This window comes from Crassostrea angulata, unplaced genomic scaffold (genome assembly GCF_025612915.1).
Source record: "Crassostrea angulata isolate pt1a10 unplaced genomic scaffold, ASM2561291v2 HiC_scaffold_118, whole genome shotgun sequence".
Taxonomy (NCBI): Eukaryota; Metazoa; Mollusca; class Bivalvia; order Ostreida; family Ostreidae; genus Magallana; species Magallana angulata.
The window spans coordinates 109,804-126,816 of NW_026441673.1; the positions used below are offsets into that span (position 1 = coordinate 109,804).

The 17,013-nt window shown below is 33.1% G+C and overlaps 1 protein-coding gene across 2 annotated transcripts; it reads right to left on the minus strand.

The window, feature by feature from the left end:
* Nucleotides 1-9,848: 9,848 nt before the first annotated feature.
* Nucleotides 9,849-17,013, minus strand: LOC128169321 (multiple epidermal growth factor-like domains protein 10). 2 transcript variants are annotated; one of them, XM_052835481.1, is made up of 9 exons: nt 16,804-17,013; nt 15,549-15,773; nt 13,225-13,479; nt 12,525-12,659; nt 12,185-12,322; nt 11,470-11,607; nt 11,098-11,235; nt 10,829-10,966; nt 9,849-10,427 (listed from the first exon to the last, which is right to left on the minus strand). In XM_052835481.1, the coding sequence occupies exons 1-9, from the start codon at nt 16,883-16,885 to the stop codon at nt 10,321-10,323; spliced, it is 1,356 nt and encodes a 451-aa protein (XP_052691441.1). In that variant the 5' UTR covers nt 16,886-17,013; the 3' UTR covers nt 9,849-10,320. The 2 variants fall into 2 exon arrangements, with proteins under 2 accessions (XP_052691441.1, XP_052691442.1); XM_052835482.1 differs by having other exon boundaries at nt 10,377-10,966.

Below are 17,013 nucleotides of genomic sequence, written 5' to 3' on the forward strand. Positions count from 1 at the left end.
CGAGCGGTTAGACTTTAGATAATCTACAGCCCTTTCTGGAGGATAGATGCTAATGCTTGGTATCTGCCAGGTTGGCCTTTTGTAGGCCAGATTATCTCAAATGATAAAAATTAAAAACAATGCATCTTAAAAATAACTTTTGCTGTTAAATGTAACAAATCATCTCATATTCAGAAACCCAGAAACGTCAGTTAAGACGTAAAACCTTTATATTTTTGCCATTGAGTAATCTGTTGAACATTTGACAGCGTTACACGAATGAGTGTGAATGTAAATCAAATAATACTTACAAATACAATCTGTCAAGAAGATCAATATAAGAGTCAGGAAGAAATAAACATATGTCCGTACACCCATCGTTTCTATATATTCAAAGAACATGAAAACATCATCCTTTGTAAATGCTTTTTTTCGTAATGATTATGGATGCAAAATATGTGATGCCAAATAAGCTTTTTGAATACTAATATTGCAATAATTAAAGTAATTAATTTCATTGCAAACATCTTGTGTTACAACCTTACATTTATTTCATATTTATGAATATGTTTGTCTTGTTAAGGTGTTATTAAGGTGTTTAAGTATTATTTTATTTCTACCTCTTCATCTTGAATATCTTTTAGGCGCCAGTATTTAATATCAAACCTCTAATATCCAACATTAAGATTTATATTTCTCTAACTTATGTAAATCAATGCACTTTTATTTAAAAAAAAAAAGAGAACTACTAGTATTTCTATTGCAAAAGCCACTCAAAGTCAGGATACTGTTAAATAGTGAAACAATGTTTTGTAACTCTTTTGAACTCTAATTTAGCCAACACAAAAAATCAAGGTACTTGGGAGTCATTGTTGATGAGAAATCTCGTATATTTTTATGTTCTGATATTTATTTTATCATTTTGGGGTTTGGGTTACACAATCATCATCATATTTTGTTACAAGATAAATTTCTTAGTTATTTATTATTAGCACGTCCGGTTTGTTTAATGTTTTTTCTTTGTTATATAAACAGAGAGACTGACAGATAAGTGACAAGTTTGGTGTATTTTTAGGTGTATTTATTTAATCACACGGATATTACTTAATACATATCTCGCACTTGAACGCATTAATACAAATGAAATGTAGCGAAAACTAACAGTGTTTTAGATCAAAAGTAGAAAACAAAAATACAAACCAGAACAAGAGCAAACACAAACCTCTTAAAAAAAAACTAGAGTAACCTAGTCTATGATGTTTTATTTGTATATTGAACATGCATGTCTACATGTATTCACTTACTTCCAAAGGCATATTTTAAGACTAAATACTATATAAAAAGGTATATCATTCATTATTGTGTTGTTAGGCAAGCTATTCAGTAATATCAACAATATAAACAAACAAGTATATATGTATATTGTGTTTTTCTGATTTTATTCAAGACTTGGAATAGTGTATATATTCGCGAGACTCGCCCGGCAAAATTATAATTGAAGCAAAGAGGTTGGTAAAAAAAACTTACAGATGTCCTGATTGTCTCAGATGATTAGAACTGTATCTAAATTTCGAGATAAACCTTAAAAAGTTTTTTTTTTTGGTTTTTTTTAAACTTATTGATAGCTAGCTATAACTGCTTTAAGATACAATGTTAAAAATTAACCGGATGAAACAAAATATGGCGATGCTATGTTGGAACAATTATAGAAACATGAATAATGCACTACGCTAATGAAAAATGCATGCAAATAATTTCATGCAAACATTGGTTATTTTTTCATATTAATGACACAATGAAATGTGTTCACATGCTTCAGTTCTAACTTCAATAAACGCAAAATATTTTCTTACGCATGAACGTTTTGTTTTATGATAGGTCCGTTTGCCATTGGGTGGATACATGTACATAGTTAAAACATATTTCACGTGATGAATGTATGATATGTATCTCTTTATGATCTTTATTTCTGTATCTCCTCAGAATTGTAACATTCATTAAAATTGGCTTTGTGTTTAAATTATTTAAAACTTTCAAATAAACTTTGTACTTTTAAAACAGATTTGCAATAAAGTATAATAGATAGCGTCATGTTAATGTTTCATAAACTTTAAAAACACATTATAACAACACAAGCGTTATTTGAAATGTAAACGTCTGGACTGAAAAAAAAACTTTAAAAAATGTACTTTGAAAACTGAAGTTTGAAAGCACTAACGTTAGTAGTAGTGGAATCATAAGAATTCGCGGTGGCTCAATTTTGGTGGTACTCGTGGGAAGCCCCCACACAAGAATTTACATCATCGACGAAAACAAACTTCGAAGGTTTTCTTACTGAAAGTGAAAACCGACGCATCCACGAAATGACATCCCCAAGAATAAAAAAAATGATCCACAAAAATTGGACACCATGAATTTAAAGGATTCCAGTTTTTATCTGAGGACTTAAGTTATGTGAGCCAGGATTTATTCAAGACGATAATGATGTTAACTTATGTCCTGTTAACTCTGTTCACAATAAGTCCACATATGATGAAGGGGTATAAGCATACACTGTAAACGTATTGTATTTGGTGCGTACGCTATTTAGCGGAAATTAGTTTTCGAACAAGTTGGCGTGGATTTGAATTAGCGTATTCCTGAATATGACTTTTCTTATACATAGATGTATGGTATTTAGCGATGTATTTGATTTAGCGGAGGGCAACATTCCGCCAAAAGCGCTAAATAGAATACACAGCCAAATGTAGTACGTTTACAGTACGTTCTTTTTTCCGATTTTCCTAAATGTTACACCATTGGGCGAAAATATTCATTCCGTCTTTAAATTTGCAAGAAAGTTCTTCAGGGTTTTGTTTTTAGCTCATCTGAGCCAAAGGCTCAAGTGAGCTTTTCTGATTACAATTTGTCCGGTGTCTGTCGTTGTCGTCGTTGCTGTAAACTTTTCACATTTTCATCGTCTTCTCAAAAACCTCTGGGCAGATTTTAACCAAATTTGGCACAAAGCACCACTAGGTAAAGGGGATTCAAGTTTGTCAAATATAAGGACATTCCCTTTTTAAAGGGGAGATTAATTGAGAATTATTGAAAATTTGTTGGTATTTTTCAAAATATTTTCTTCTCAGAAACTATTTGGCCTGAAAAGCTTAAACTTGTGTGGAGGCATCCTCAGGTAGTGTAGATTTAAGTTGGTTCAAATCGTGGTCCCCGGGGGAAGGGAGGGGCCACAAGAGGGGGATCAAGTTTTACATAGGAATATATAGAGAAACTCTTTAAAAATCTTCTTCTCAAAAACTATCAGGCCCGAAAAGCTCAAATTAAAATGGTAGTATTCTCAGATAGTGTAGATTCAAGTTTGTTCAAATCATGGTCCCCGGAATTAGGGTGGGGCCACAATAGGGGGATCAAGTTCTACATAGAAATATACAGAGAAAATCTTTAAAAATCTTCTCAAAAACTATTAGGCCAGAAAAGCTCAAATTAAAATGGAAGCATCCTTAGTAAGTGTAGATGAAAATTTGTTCTAATCACAGTCCCTGGTGGTATGGTAGTTTTGAAAATCTTCTTCTCAAAATCTATAAGGCCAGGAAAGCTCAAATATGAGTGGAAGCATCCTCAGATAGTGTAGATTCAAGTGTGTGCAAATCATGGTCCCCGGGGGTAGGGTGGGGCCACAATTAAGGGAGGAATTTTTACATAGGAATACATAGAGAAAATTTTTAAATATATTCTGGGAAAGTTTTCGGTCCAGTGTGAAAGCACAGGTTATGCAGATTTAAGTTTGATGACACCATGATTCCCTAGAAAAAAAGTGGGGCCATGAAATGGGGGGGGGGGGTGGTTATAGGAATAGAGAAAAATCTTAGTACAACAACAAAAGGTGTTTGGTATTTATCAAAAAAAAAGAAGTAGATGAAAATTGGCATATTTTCATTTTTTTTTTAGCAATATTTACTGTACTTAGTTGTCAAGATATTTTGATACTGTAATGTTAATTTGATAAGAATTAAGGCAATTGTTGCTCAGGTGAGCGAGGTGGCCCCTGTGCCTCTTGTTTGTTTTGTTTTTATTTATTTTTTTGTTCCATTTCTATTTTTCAATTAAGTGATTATTTTCGTTTAACAACTTTTTAAAAGTGTGCAAGTTTGAGTTTGCGGAAAATTAACAATAAGCTGAAGTTCAATCTACTTAAAATTAGACTTGTAATTCCGCTCCTCTACGATACGCTATACTTGTATAGCGTATCGTAGAGGAGCGGAATTACAAGTCTAATTTTAATTAGATTGGCTGAAGTTAAAACAGACGCTCGACAAGTATACATGCAGGTCAGACAAAAAATTCAGCAACTCGAAACAAGTGCACCGTATCCTTTGCCTCAACTGAAGTCACTTGGTTGTTTGATTGACAGACAAAAGACAGTATCATGAGATTGTGTTATACCATGTGATCTACATTTGATGTGCTCATTTAATTCCCACGAAAGATTGATTTTCGGAAATGGACCAATAACAATGGTGTTTTCTAACCCATCACCATTGCTCGGATATAGAAAATACACATATCATTCCATAAACATCGTATACCATCGCGAATCATAAGTGATCGTATATTTATACAATGTTAAGGGAATACATTTTATTTGTATGGTATACATGCATTAAAAAGTAATTCATGAAAATAAAAAGACAAAAATGTACGATTGCAACATTCTAAAACATAGCAACTGCAATATGTTGAATGATAAATATATATTCAAATACTTTGGTCAAATTGTTTAGGTAATTGTTGATCTTTTTTTCTTATTTCAATCCCGAACATTTTCACACTATTACTAAAACTTTTTCAATGTGACCAAGCATGATTATGAAAATCTAATATTAAGAAAGTATTTTAAAGACAAACCTAAGCAGATTCTAGGCCAAATTTAAATCAATCTAAAATATAGAATCAAAGCTGATTTTGGACTTTTCTAAACTACAAGTACGATGTCTCAGACGATCTAAACTGGTATATAGATTGCCATGTGCGCAGCACTTAAGATATATTTAAGAGGAATAATAATAACTTTTGATATATTTAAAAAACAGTAATTTTGAAACATTTGTGCTAAAATCGTGTTTAAAACCCCTTAGAACCTTTGTTGCTATTGCTATTTGCAGACAGGCTATATATTCTTTATATCAATCATTTTTTACACATGTTGTACCAAAGTAATACTGTAAAATGAGAAAATATGGCGCACTACAAATTTTAGCGCCTTTGGCGCAACTGCCTCTAAGCGCTAAAATTAATAGTGCGCCAACGATTTTCCATATCTATTAAATTTCTTTAAGTTGCAAAACAATAACGTCAGTCATTTTTAAGGCTATATAGAGGTGTTTATTTAAATATCAGATGCTGTCGGTTCTGTTTGTTTAAACAATTTTACAGGTAAACGGTATGGGTTATCGGGTAGAAGTGCCTAATCATGGATTAATTAATTCAGTTTTAATTGCTTTTTATTATCTCTCATCAGCACCCTGAAAATTGGGCTACTTCCCATGCCACTTCCATTTAGCGCCTCGAGGTTAAAATGTGATTAAGCGTGGCGATCGTTAACGCTGACAATACATGATTGATCATAATTTCTTTGATCTCCGATTAGTGGATAAAAAGATAACAAGACAATACGTATTTTTTTAATGTAAAATTACTGTGAAAAAGATGCTCTCATGTTGATCGAAACTAATGGTAAATGTAGCATTCGATTTCACTTTTAGTTTCGGGACTCTTCTAGTGTTATCCAAGTCGACACGTTAAATTCAAAGTCCGATAACTCAAATTTGTTTACCAACAAAAATTACACATCATCGCCAATAAATGAGGTGTTTATATCTATCTACTGATGATTTACACAAAAGTAAGTGTATTGTTCTCAACGACAGTTTACCGTGCAAGCGAGATAACATTCAAATACGTTTTGTTCACGTGCTTGAGTGAACACAGAACTAAATTTTGGGCATGATCGTTTATCAAACAACAACATTTTTTGTATTCTTTTTTAAAGAAAAGATGCATGCGCTAAAATATAATTGCGCTAATGTACTGGCACTTGCGTTTGCGCTAAAATACATGTGCGCCAAATTTTCTCGTTTAACAGTATTGTTTTTTAACAATCACTCCCTTTTCTGATGACAATTTTTGTTTATTTTCACTACAATTCATCAAAAGAACAAAAATCAACGGTTGAACCCGCTTTGGTAGAATAATAATGGTGATTGTACTGTAAAAAAGGCTGGATGGTCAACGCATTAACACCAAGATATACCTCAAATTTCAGCCATAATTTGTAAAGCTTAAACAGTTATTCAGTAAACAAAAATTCCAAATAATTATGTTCTTAACTTCAAGTATTTTCACCTTATTTTATGCAGAGCACCTTTTTTAAAGGAGGTCAGTTTCATAAAAAAAGTTACCACTGCTATCCGTCCCTTATAACCATTACTGCAGTTTGTTGAACCGAATCTGATTAGATAGTCAAAAGTATCTTTTCTGTTTGTTTAATGTTTTGTTATTCAACACCGACAACATTATTATATTTTTTACGACAGAAATATTTAAATTTTATCTAAGAAGTATTTTCTTTACTGTAAATATATTAATCTTTCGTTTAAATGACATATTAGTATTTGTAGAGTGTCCACAAACCTTAAGAATAACAACTTTTTTTTACTAAAGTAAAACGCGTAAAACCACAAATAGTATGAAACTCCAATTTAAATAACAAAATTCACAAGTTAAAACAACAATTAACATTTTATCTTATTTATTTACAAAATAATAATAATATTAGTAATAATGATTATTATTATTATTTATCTAAACACATCTCAACATATACTCGACTGATCGGAGCTGATTGTTACGATTACACGGGGCAGTTAAATGGACGGTACTCCCACAGGCCGGTCACAAGTCTATAGCCATTTTACAAACAACACACATCGCATGGTGAAACAGTTCTTAGTCAGAAACCCCATGACATATTACAGAAATTCCAGGAAATTCCTCCTCCTCCAATTTTCCGGCGACTCTTTCCTCGCAAACGATACTTTTAATACAGTAACTAGCGAGCTCTGACGTCACATCACAAACAAAGCAGCCAAGTGTCATATGAAAACATACAATAGCTGATTATATATGTATCTCAACAATGTTAATAATTAAATACGAAACTACCGGTGAAGATATCCACAGCTTTCTAAAATATGTTTTGATAAGAACAGAACTTTCAAATAAAAAAAATAATCATACAGTTTTTATTAAACTGGAATTAAGTGGACAAATGCAAACTTTAAAAGAAAAATAACACAAACAAAACTGATTTTTAAAAAGCTTAATTGTAGTAATATATTATATCTACATTCAGTGCTTTAATAAAGATAATGTAATGATCAATTATATTAAAACCCTGTCACACAAAGTTGCCTTTTCACAGCGTATTAACAGCGTTGTAAAATTCATGGAATCGCCGAAGGATCGCAAACCAAATTCAGAATACAAATGTTCAATTTTATCTGAAATGTTTACGAATAAAATGCCAATTCTACTGAACTCCCGCGGCGTGTAACTGTGTTTCCACAGATTTCTACTTGGCGATCGATTGTGCTTTCGTTGAGTATCCGTCAAGCGGTCTTTACACTTTACAACTGGTAAATGAATGATACAAATATGTTTTTGTTTTATAAAATAAATTACATAGTAAATTCAAACATAACTAGAATCTAAATAATTTGTGAAAGACACGCATCCTAATAAACAGGTCTACTAAAAGAATCGTTATTAGTTGTTGGAGAAATGTGAAAACATCAGAAAAAAAGACATGAATTCGATCTACTCTTCCAATAAGTCTTGGAATATTCGCAAATTCTCCTTTTACACAGTCATCTACATGAATTTTAAAATTACTACATCGCTAGCTATTGTACAGCAGTCGTTGTTCAAATTTTCGTAGTCTGGTTGACATTGCACTAGGAAACGTCAAGAGAGTGCAATGGACGAGGCAACAGCTCCTTGGGGTCGCTGTGTGAACGTAGCGAAATGAAAACAACTCGTTCTAACGCTATGGATGCGCAGCAATGGCGCGGTAGAGACGCAGTGACATCACAAATGACTCCGAGGGGTCTTCGTGCAAGTGCAATCAACTGATCACTGCGTCTACACTGCAAATGGCTGCGTTCCTTGAGCGCGCCAACAGAGCTATTGTGGCGAGGTTGGAGACCTCATGGTGCAAATGAAGATGCCGTTGCTTTTTTAAGGCGCTGAAGGAGACTCTACTGCGTGTACTTCGGTGATCTACATTATTTAAGGATGCAGCGGTATCGCCATGAAGATGCAGCTCCGGTGTGACAGGGGTTTAATATGTTTTCTATACAGATAAACACTTTTTTGTACAATCATTCATTTTATTACGAGAATGTCATAAAAATGGGAAGTCTGCAAATGTTATTGATGGAACGTCGTTTTCAAAGATTATTTACAGCTATTCTTAAACTAATCATGATGAAAGAAATACAATGTAATGTCTACATCGATTAGGAAATATTCTGTGCGTTATTGCACAACCAAATCTTTTTATTATTGCTTTAAAAAACTGCTACAGTTCACAGTTCAGTAGTTGTGTCCAAGTAAAGGCATTAATTCTTTAAGTACAAGATGGATTCCTAAATGAAAGGTAAAAGTAAAAACGTAAATAAAAAAACAAAAAGAAAAAAAAATAGAAGAGCATAAAATACTAAAGAACTTCGGTCATAAAAATATGTTTTACCTGCAAATGATTGGGGTGTACCTGCCGGCGGTTAATACATTAAGCAGTCAGGTCTTTATTACAGTTGACATTTCGAGAATGACATCCAGTTACTATTTAATACAACCATGTGTTAAGTTCTATTTGACTTTAGAGAATAAAAAAAAAAATAAAAAAATACAAAAAAAACAAAAACAAAAACAAAAAAGAACCACATATATGTCATCAGTAGCAGAAACATTTAAATTAATAAAAGAAAAAATGTGTTAATCATGAAATGCATACAATTCAACACCACAAACACTCGTTGTTGTGCAAAAAGAACAAGCTGCCTCACTCCTTTTGTATGGTTTTGGTTTTTGTTAACGTCCACTTTTGTCTACTCCAAGTCTTCGAACTTTACTTCTTTCTTGCATTCCTTTTTGATTTAAAAAGATAGAGTTAAATATTTAAATTACAAGAAACACTTAAGACACAGTTCTCTTACTCACACGTTTGCCCTCTCCATGCCCCGGTCAATGCATTTGGCCTTGCAACAGAAGACGCCCCGTATGATGATCGATGGCAACAACAATGTTAATTCAATTCTTTTCAGTCCTCTGTTTTTCTTCAGATGTTATCTGTTATTATCTGACCTCCATTGCCTTGTTTTATTCATAGACAAAAGACAGTGAAAGCTAAAATAAAGGTCAACAAGAAGATATCTATATTTCAGCAATAATTTCTCTGTATTTTTGGGATCACCTGTCTCTGAATCGTCTTACGGGATGTTTATAATAGTCACGTTATGGTATTTTTTCAAAAACATCAATAACCTAAAATGTTTTCTAGCTGCTGGAGCTCCGTTTGTTCCGTATTAAACATAGCAATAACTTAGTCCAACACTTTAACACATTTTATTTTTACAAAATAATACGACACAAAGTTTACATGTCCTACAATATGTAGCAAATCGGATGTCTTCACTAATTTCTGTCTTCTTCACGACATTAGACCCTATTAGCCGTTCTATCCTCTCATATGTCATATTCCTGTTTTGACAAGTAGTTGACATCTCCCCCCTTCCGATCCTATTCCTGTTTTGACATATAGTTTAATTGTAAAATATACTTAACTTTAGAGAAGTAAAAATCCATGACAAAAAATAGAATTAAAAGTGTCAAAATACATTTACAAAGTTTCAAAACAAACTTACATTAAGGTTAACTCATCAACATTGGATGGCTTTTTTATTTCATTCATATTAAAGAAGCAACTTTAAAGTATAAACACACTTACACGTGTTAGTTTGTTTGACATGCATTAGAACAGCCGGATTTGTAAAAATTCAACAAAATTACAATTTCAAAGGCAACACTATATGATATAGATTCGTTAAGCAGAGTGACTACTTACCCTGGTACACTGAGTGCATTATGTTACGTTGTTTTACAGTAGCCAAATTTCTTTAACACCAACGCGATGACAGGGTTGTATTTCACATATATACAAATTTTATATAACGATCAAATTCAATACTTATTTTCAACGAAAAAAATATTACCTATAGTTAAAAATTATAGGTGTGTAATTTTAAGAGAAAAATTGCAAAACATCACATATTCATACTTACTTGCGTTGCCATTTCTTCTCTCTTCAGAAATTAACTTCGGCGAGTGTATATCTATTTTTACGCAAATTTGGTTTGTGATTTTCTTAAAAATACATATCTGTTTTACTGTTATCTTGGCTAAGTTTGTTGTATTAAATAATTCTTTACTTATTTTACAAGAAAAATGTAAACACTAACCTATGAACAAATTGTTGGCGTCCGATGTACCCACATTAGTACAACTTGGTACACATTAAATGATCAACGTGGTCATTCGTTGGCACATTTTTAATTTATATGGGTTATTGTTACTTTGAAGTAAACTTGAAAATATACGATTTATAAGCCAAGCGTCATATTTCAAAACAAATGTCTTATGTAATGTTTTGAATACTATTTCGATAATTAAAAATCAATTATTAAATCTCTGATTACCATACCATGAATAAAAAATAAATAAATAGATTATGTACTTTTTTGACAGAAGTATCCTATCCAGCCAGGACGGCAGCCATAATCACACGAACCACTGACATCGTTACAGCCATCACAGGTGTAACTGTTGATACAAGTCTCAGAACAGTCTTGTCCAAAATATCCAACGGGGCAAACTGAAATGAACCGAATGTGTTATATAATTAGGATTAATCCTTACCTACTAAGTCAATCTACTTACGTGTGAAATACATGTATTATATATCTATTTTTGTCTATGCTATAAATTTAATACAAATCTACACACGAGTTTTACACAAGTCTCCTTGATAGTCAACATCACATCCAGTTAAACACGTCCCATTAATATTGGAACAATGGTCTACGTCACGACAATGTCCACATGTTTCATTGCATTCAGAACCATACGACCCTCTGTCACATGCTGCGATAAAAATGTTCAATCTCACAAGATTAATGTGTTAAGAAATGCTATTCAATTTAAGTGTTTTAAAATCAATTTAACATAAGCACGTTCAGACATCAGATGTATTCAGAAAACTTATTGTGTTGATCTAGAAATCAGATTACACGGTAACATTAATATCATTATTAAGATAATGTAATGATAGCTATATTTTTCTTTATTTAAATGTATATCATACGACAAAACACTTACATGTTTTACACAAGTCTCCTTGATAACCAGGATCACATCCCGTCAGACACGATCCATTGATGTTGGAACACTGGTATCTGTCACGACAATGTCCACATGTTTCTTTGCAGTCGTAGCCATACGACCCTATGTCACAAGCTTAAAAATGAAATCAGTTTAATATGTAAAATTAAATGTATTAATACAGTTTTCTAATGTGAAGTTAAAGAGTTTTTAAACTTAAAACATATTGTTTTGTACAACTTCGTTTGGTTAATTTATTAAAACGATAATCTCATCCAAATAGCTAGGACATGTCAAATTGACAGAATCATTTAATCAATTCATTGTTAAAAAACGTTTTCTGGACACATAAAGATAGTTGCATGAAATGGAAATAACCAAAACAAAAGCTTTCACTTTAGCTTTAACTATTAAAAATAACTATACAAAAACAACTGGTATGTTATGCACAGTTTTCTTTCAAAAGTGTTGAAAGGTGTAGGTCGTGAGATTAATAGCTCTATGTAAATAAATCGACATGATAATTCTTATGTGATTTCAATATCATTCTAACATGAAAAGCACTTAATATGAGTATGATATGTGGCGAAATCGCCTATGAAGTTGATAATAATGCATCTTATGTGCAGTTCCTGCAACTCTCTCATTATCAGTCTACTAATCCTTAAAACACATTTGTTTACTTAATGTGTTGATCTATCTTCACATTTACCAGTTTTACACAAGTCTCCTTTATAACCAGCATCGCACCCAGTTAAGCAAGTCCCATTGTTGATGGAGCACTGGTTTACGTCACGGCAGTGTCCACATGTTTCTTTGCAGCCAACACCATATGTTCCCCTTTCACAAGCTATCAATACAAACCAATTTCATATTGAACATAATCAACCTGACCTTTTTTTTTATTTTACAAATTTACTGTATTCTAGCCTACACTGTAAAAACAAACACAAAGATTTATAATATGATATAGTTATGTTCATTAGTATGTTACTGTAGTTATACAACATCTTAATCCATTTTTCCGTAGAATTTCAGATCTGTAGTCTTACTTATTTCACATCGGTGACCTTTGTATCCAGGTTTACAGCCCTGACAGGTGCCCGTCTCTATGTGACAGTACTGACAGTTGACGTCTGGACAGGGAACGGAACAGTTGGACCCAAAATATCCGGTAGCAGGACATCCTTCAATTTATGCAATGGTACTGACTTAGTTATACTTCTAAAAAGTTCTTAATTACTTCATGAGTAGAATGGCATACTTTGCTTATGCATAACTAGGCATGTGTTTCATCATGGTAATTTAATAATGCATATGCATCGAGTACTAATTATCTATGTTGATATGGTTCATGTTAAACTTTTATGTAGCAATGAGTGAGGACACTATTGGGGAAAACACAATCATCATATGTAAATGGCATCATTGTCAAATTTATCTACAATTAAATCAAATTGTTTGAAATAATGGTAATTGTAGCATGAAAATTAACATGCTTATATCGATCAAAAACACAGCATACAAGTCACATACTAAAGTTAGTCAATTTAAAAGATGTTGGCAGAACCACGGTACCGTGTACTATGTTTTAATTACACATATTGAATCGAAGATAAAGTACACCCACCGTACACCTCCACTTCACAGAGATATATACACCAGTCACATACTAAAGTTAAGATCAATATTAAAGATGTTGTATACTATGTTTTAATTGCACATATTGAATTGAAGATAAGGTACACTCACCATACACCTCCACTTCACAGAGGGCAGTGTCAACACTGTCAGAGTAATCGTCAGGGTAGGTAACTCCTGGTAGTCTCTCGTTGTAGTATATGACGTACTGTCCATGTACAGGACAGGTGGTGGTGAAGACAGCAGGTATGGTGTCTAGTGTAAAGTTGTCGTCCTTGTAACACAGTGTTCCCTGTAGTCTGTCTGTTGTATTGGAGACGTACACAGAGAATCCAAGGAAATACTGAGTGCGCCAATTAGAAGGAACTGTATCGTCATAATAAGAAAATTAATATGAAGGCCATAAGAAGCTAGTTAGATAAAAAAAGAGAACCAATAAATGATTCTCAACATGTAATGGTCAACAAATATATATGGATGACATTTAATGTATTAACGCACAAATGAAGCGGGCATGTAGACATAATTCATGTCAAATAAGTAGTGGTGATGTCAGTACATAGTAGATAACAATGTTTTACAACAGTGTATATCTATGTAGATAAGTATTTTGTTAAAGGGCCAACAACGAAACAAAAATAAACCGTATATACAAACAAAAAAGTTTCGTTAGTGTATTCCTGCCAATAATACACAAGTTCACTTGTTTCCCCTACACCCTACTGTAGACGGGATTCACCTGATAGTTCTGTCTAGTTGAAAAGTGTGCTGTCGCCTAAACTTACGGCAGCGTTAGTGAATACCTGAACGTTTACAAGTGTGTGAGCCGGGGGGGGGGGGGGTGACAGAGTTCATTTCACCTGTGTTGAGTTCTCGTCAGATCCTGGATATGGAGTGGACAGACACAATCTCTATCTATTTTACAGGGCATGAAGGATTCTCGATAAATGAAACTTCAACTAAAGGTTTCTTTATCGTGCCAACACCGACCACGACGCTTGGCCTAATGTAATGACAAACAGTTATGATTTGTCTCTGGATCTTTAATTTATTTAATACCATAAATATTATTTTGAAAATCTCAAATCTGTTCACTCTTTTAAACCTCTACTGTAGAAGGGATTCACCTGATAGTTCTGTCTAGTTGAAAAGTTTTCTGTCGCCTAAACTTATGGTAGCGTTAGTGAATGCCTGAACGTTTGCAAGTGTGTGAGCGGAAGGGGGGGGGGGGGGGGGTGACAGAGTTCCTTTCACCTGTGTTGACACAGTTCGTGTTGAGTTGTCGTCAGATCCTGGTTAAGGAGTGGGCAGACACAGTATCTATCTTTTTTTCAGGGCATTAAGGATTCACGATTAAAAAAAATCACATCTCAAAATAAAACGCATATTTCAACTAAAGGTTTCCTTATCGTGCCAACACCGACCGCGACGCTTGGCCCTATGTAATGACACACAGTCACGATTTGTCTCTGGAGCTTTCATTTATTTAATACTTTGTGCAACCATACATTTTATAATGTTAATCTCAGATATGTTCACTCTTTTAATAAAAATAAGCAATATTACAAAGTTTCTGTAATAAACGTTGTTATTAAACGCCTTATTCATAACTGTTTTGTTATTTAAATTTTGTTCACCAGTTGATAGGGGTTTAAGGTAAAGATCTAGTAAATGATTCCAGACTGTCCTTTAGGTGCTAGAACCATTATGACGTCATAATTGATTTGATGAATTTTTTCCCTTATTTTACGGCTTTTAAAGAATTATGTGTAAAATAAAACAATACTTTGACATTCTATATTTAATCAAGGGAAAAGTAATCCCGGTACCTATATTCTATTTGACATCATTTTAAAGAGGATGTCAAGACCTTGTATAATGCCGTTTTTGCTGAGACTGTAGGCATTCTAGATATATTTCATTAGTCAAAAATGGACAAAACTCCGAGATTTGTTACTTTTATCCTTCATATTTCATAGAAAACGATTGTTTAAAACATGATTTTTCATTGTGTTTACCAAAAATTTAAGCCCCGGTACACCCTATGAAACAAAGATATTGTTATGAAGCATCATTAAAAGAATTTATATCCTGAATTTCAAAAACATGTAGGCACCTTCCATTTACTAGATATTGACCTTAACTTCACATACATTTTTTGCAAAAAAATTCTTGCACGGAACAAAACACTGATAAACTTGTTACTTTGTTTTGTATTCTGAAAAAAAAAAATCGAAAATAGTTCCCTACTCAGTCTCATTATAAATAAAATCAACGGAATTTATGTTTACATGAGATGATCGAAAAAATGTGACTATATCCCATTGATATATTATACCTGCCCCATAAACAGTTTCATAACAAATAATACCAACAACGGAATCTAGGTTTAACAGAACCTTATCAATAACGAGAATCAGTAAATGTGACTATACCCCATGGTTTACTGTTCATCATGAAGTAGATGGTGATGTGGTGGATGCTGTGGATGGTGATCAGGTTCACCCACCAGGTGGCGGTTTGTTCGTATAATGATTCAGCACATTGACCTCCATCACCACTCAGGTCTGATTTACGTCCGTCTACAGCGTTACTGGCGTCAAATGTGTCACCTGGTCCAGGGTACTGTTGGTATGCTGGTTTGTTGAGGGCGACATTAACTGTGAAGATAAACGCACATGTTCTAACAACGTTACTATCGTGATGATGTCAACTCATGGTTCGAATAGCTTATAATACATGTATGCATGTATTGAACATTCAAATGCATTTGTTAAAACGATTTGAAAGTATCAATTTTATCTAGCAAAGCCTATAAATATATAAAATTCAAATGTAGTTCAATCGATAAACGAACTTAAGTAACTAAGGTTATAAATATTATGAATAAAAATTTCATATCTAATAGAATAAAATTGAAGTTAGAAAAAAAATCGTATGGAAATATTAATGCTACATGAGTTTGTTATAATGTAAATTGTCTGTACTGTATATATATCTATATTTTATACAATGAACCATTAGTGTCACAAGATTGAAGAGTTTAAACAGTGCGTAGAAGATGAGACAGCATAAGGTTAGAGACTGGAAAAAAAAGAACACCTTCCCCCCCCCCCCCCCCCCCCCCCCCCCCCCGGAAGACAAATGTACTATCGCACACATACACGAAATGAAATTCAGTTGATTAAACGCTTTAAAAATATTTTTTCTAGTAAGTCTGTATATAATTCAAATGTAGTACAATCAGGGAAAGTACTTAAACATGAAATATAAAAGTTGCCGCATTAAGTCATGAATCATGGTAGGTGCCAGCACGATAAAGAACCCTTACTTGTCAATGTTCCTAACTACCAAACCATTGACCTTTTCCCGGCATCAAGTGACATTAGAAACTTGAAATTTCCTTTTTCAATATATTTCTTTGAAGTACGTTATGTATGTAGCCTTTAAAATACTTGTAGTTAATATGTAAATACTCTTTAAGTGTGGAGATTGGTTTTATAATGTAGTATTGCTACTGTTATTTTAACAATAATTTCTGGGAAATTCAATAAAATGCTCTTATTTTTTTTTCATTTTATTCTTTTAAATTACCAACTAATGGTTTGGTTCAGTCCTTGTAAAGTATCCCAAACCAACCTCATTTGGAAAATATCATGATTTTTAGAAATGAACATAAAGTGGACTCACCGTACGCCTGGGATACTGTCAGAAGACAGAACAACACAGTGAGGACATCGTGTGGATACACAGAGTTTCCGGACAGGGACATCCTGGTGTTGTCAATCTGGTCAAACTATATAACTCAATAAGTATAGATTTATATGCCTAACAGAAATAACAAAGCAAATATACAGTATTCATTCGTCTGAGAAGACATATGTAGACAGGCTGTATATG

Bases quoted from the DNA above. Each gene is read 5' to 3' on its own strand.
- LOC128169321 (XM_052835481.1), bottom strand. From the start codon at position 16,885: ATGTCCCTGTCCGGAAACTCTGTGTATCCACACGATGTCCTCACTGTG. The intron at 11,236-11,469 runs GTAAGTGTTTTG...TTTTTATCGCAG, and splicing joins AGGAGACTTGTGTAAAACAT to CATGTGACAGAGGGTCGTAT. The intron at 10,967-11,097 runs GTGTGTAGATTT...GGTTCATTTCAG, and splicing joins AGGAGACTTGTGTAAAACTC to TTTGCCCCGTTGGATATTTT.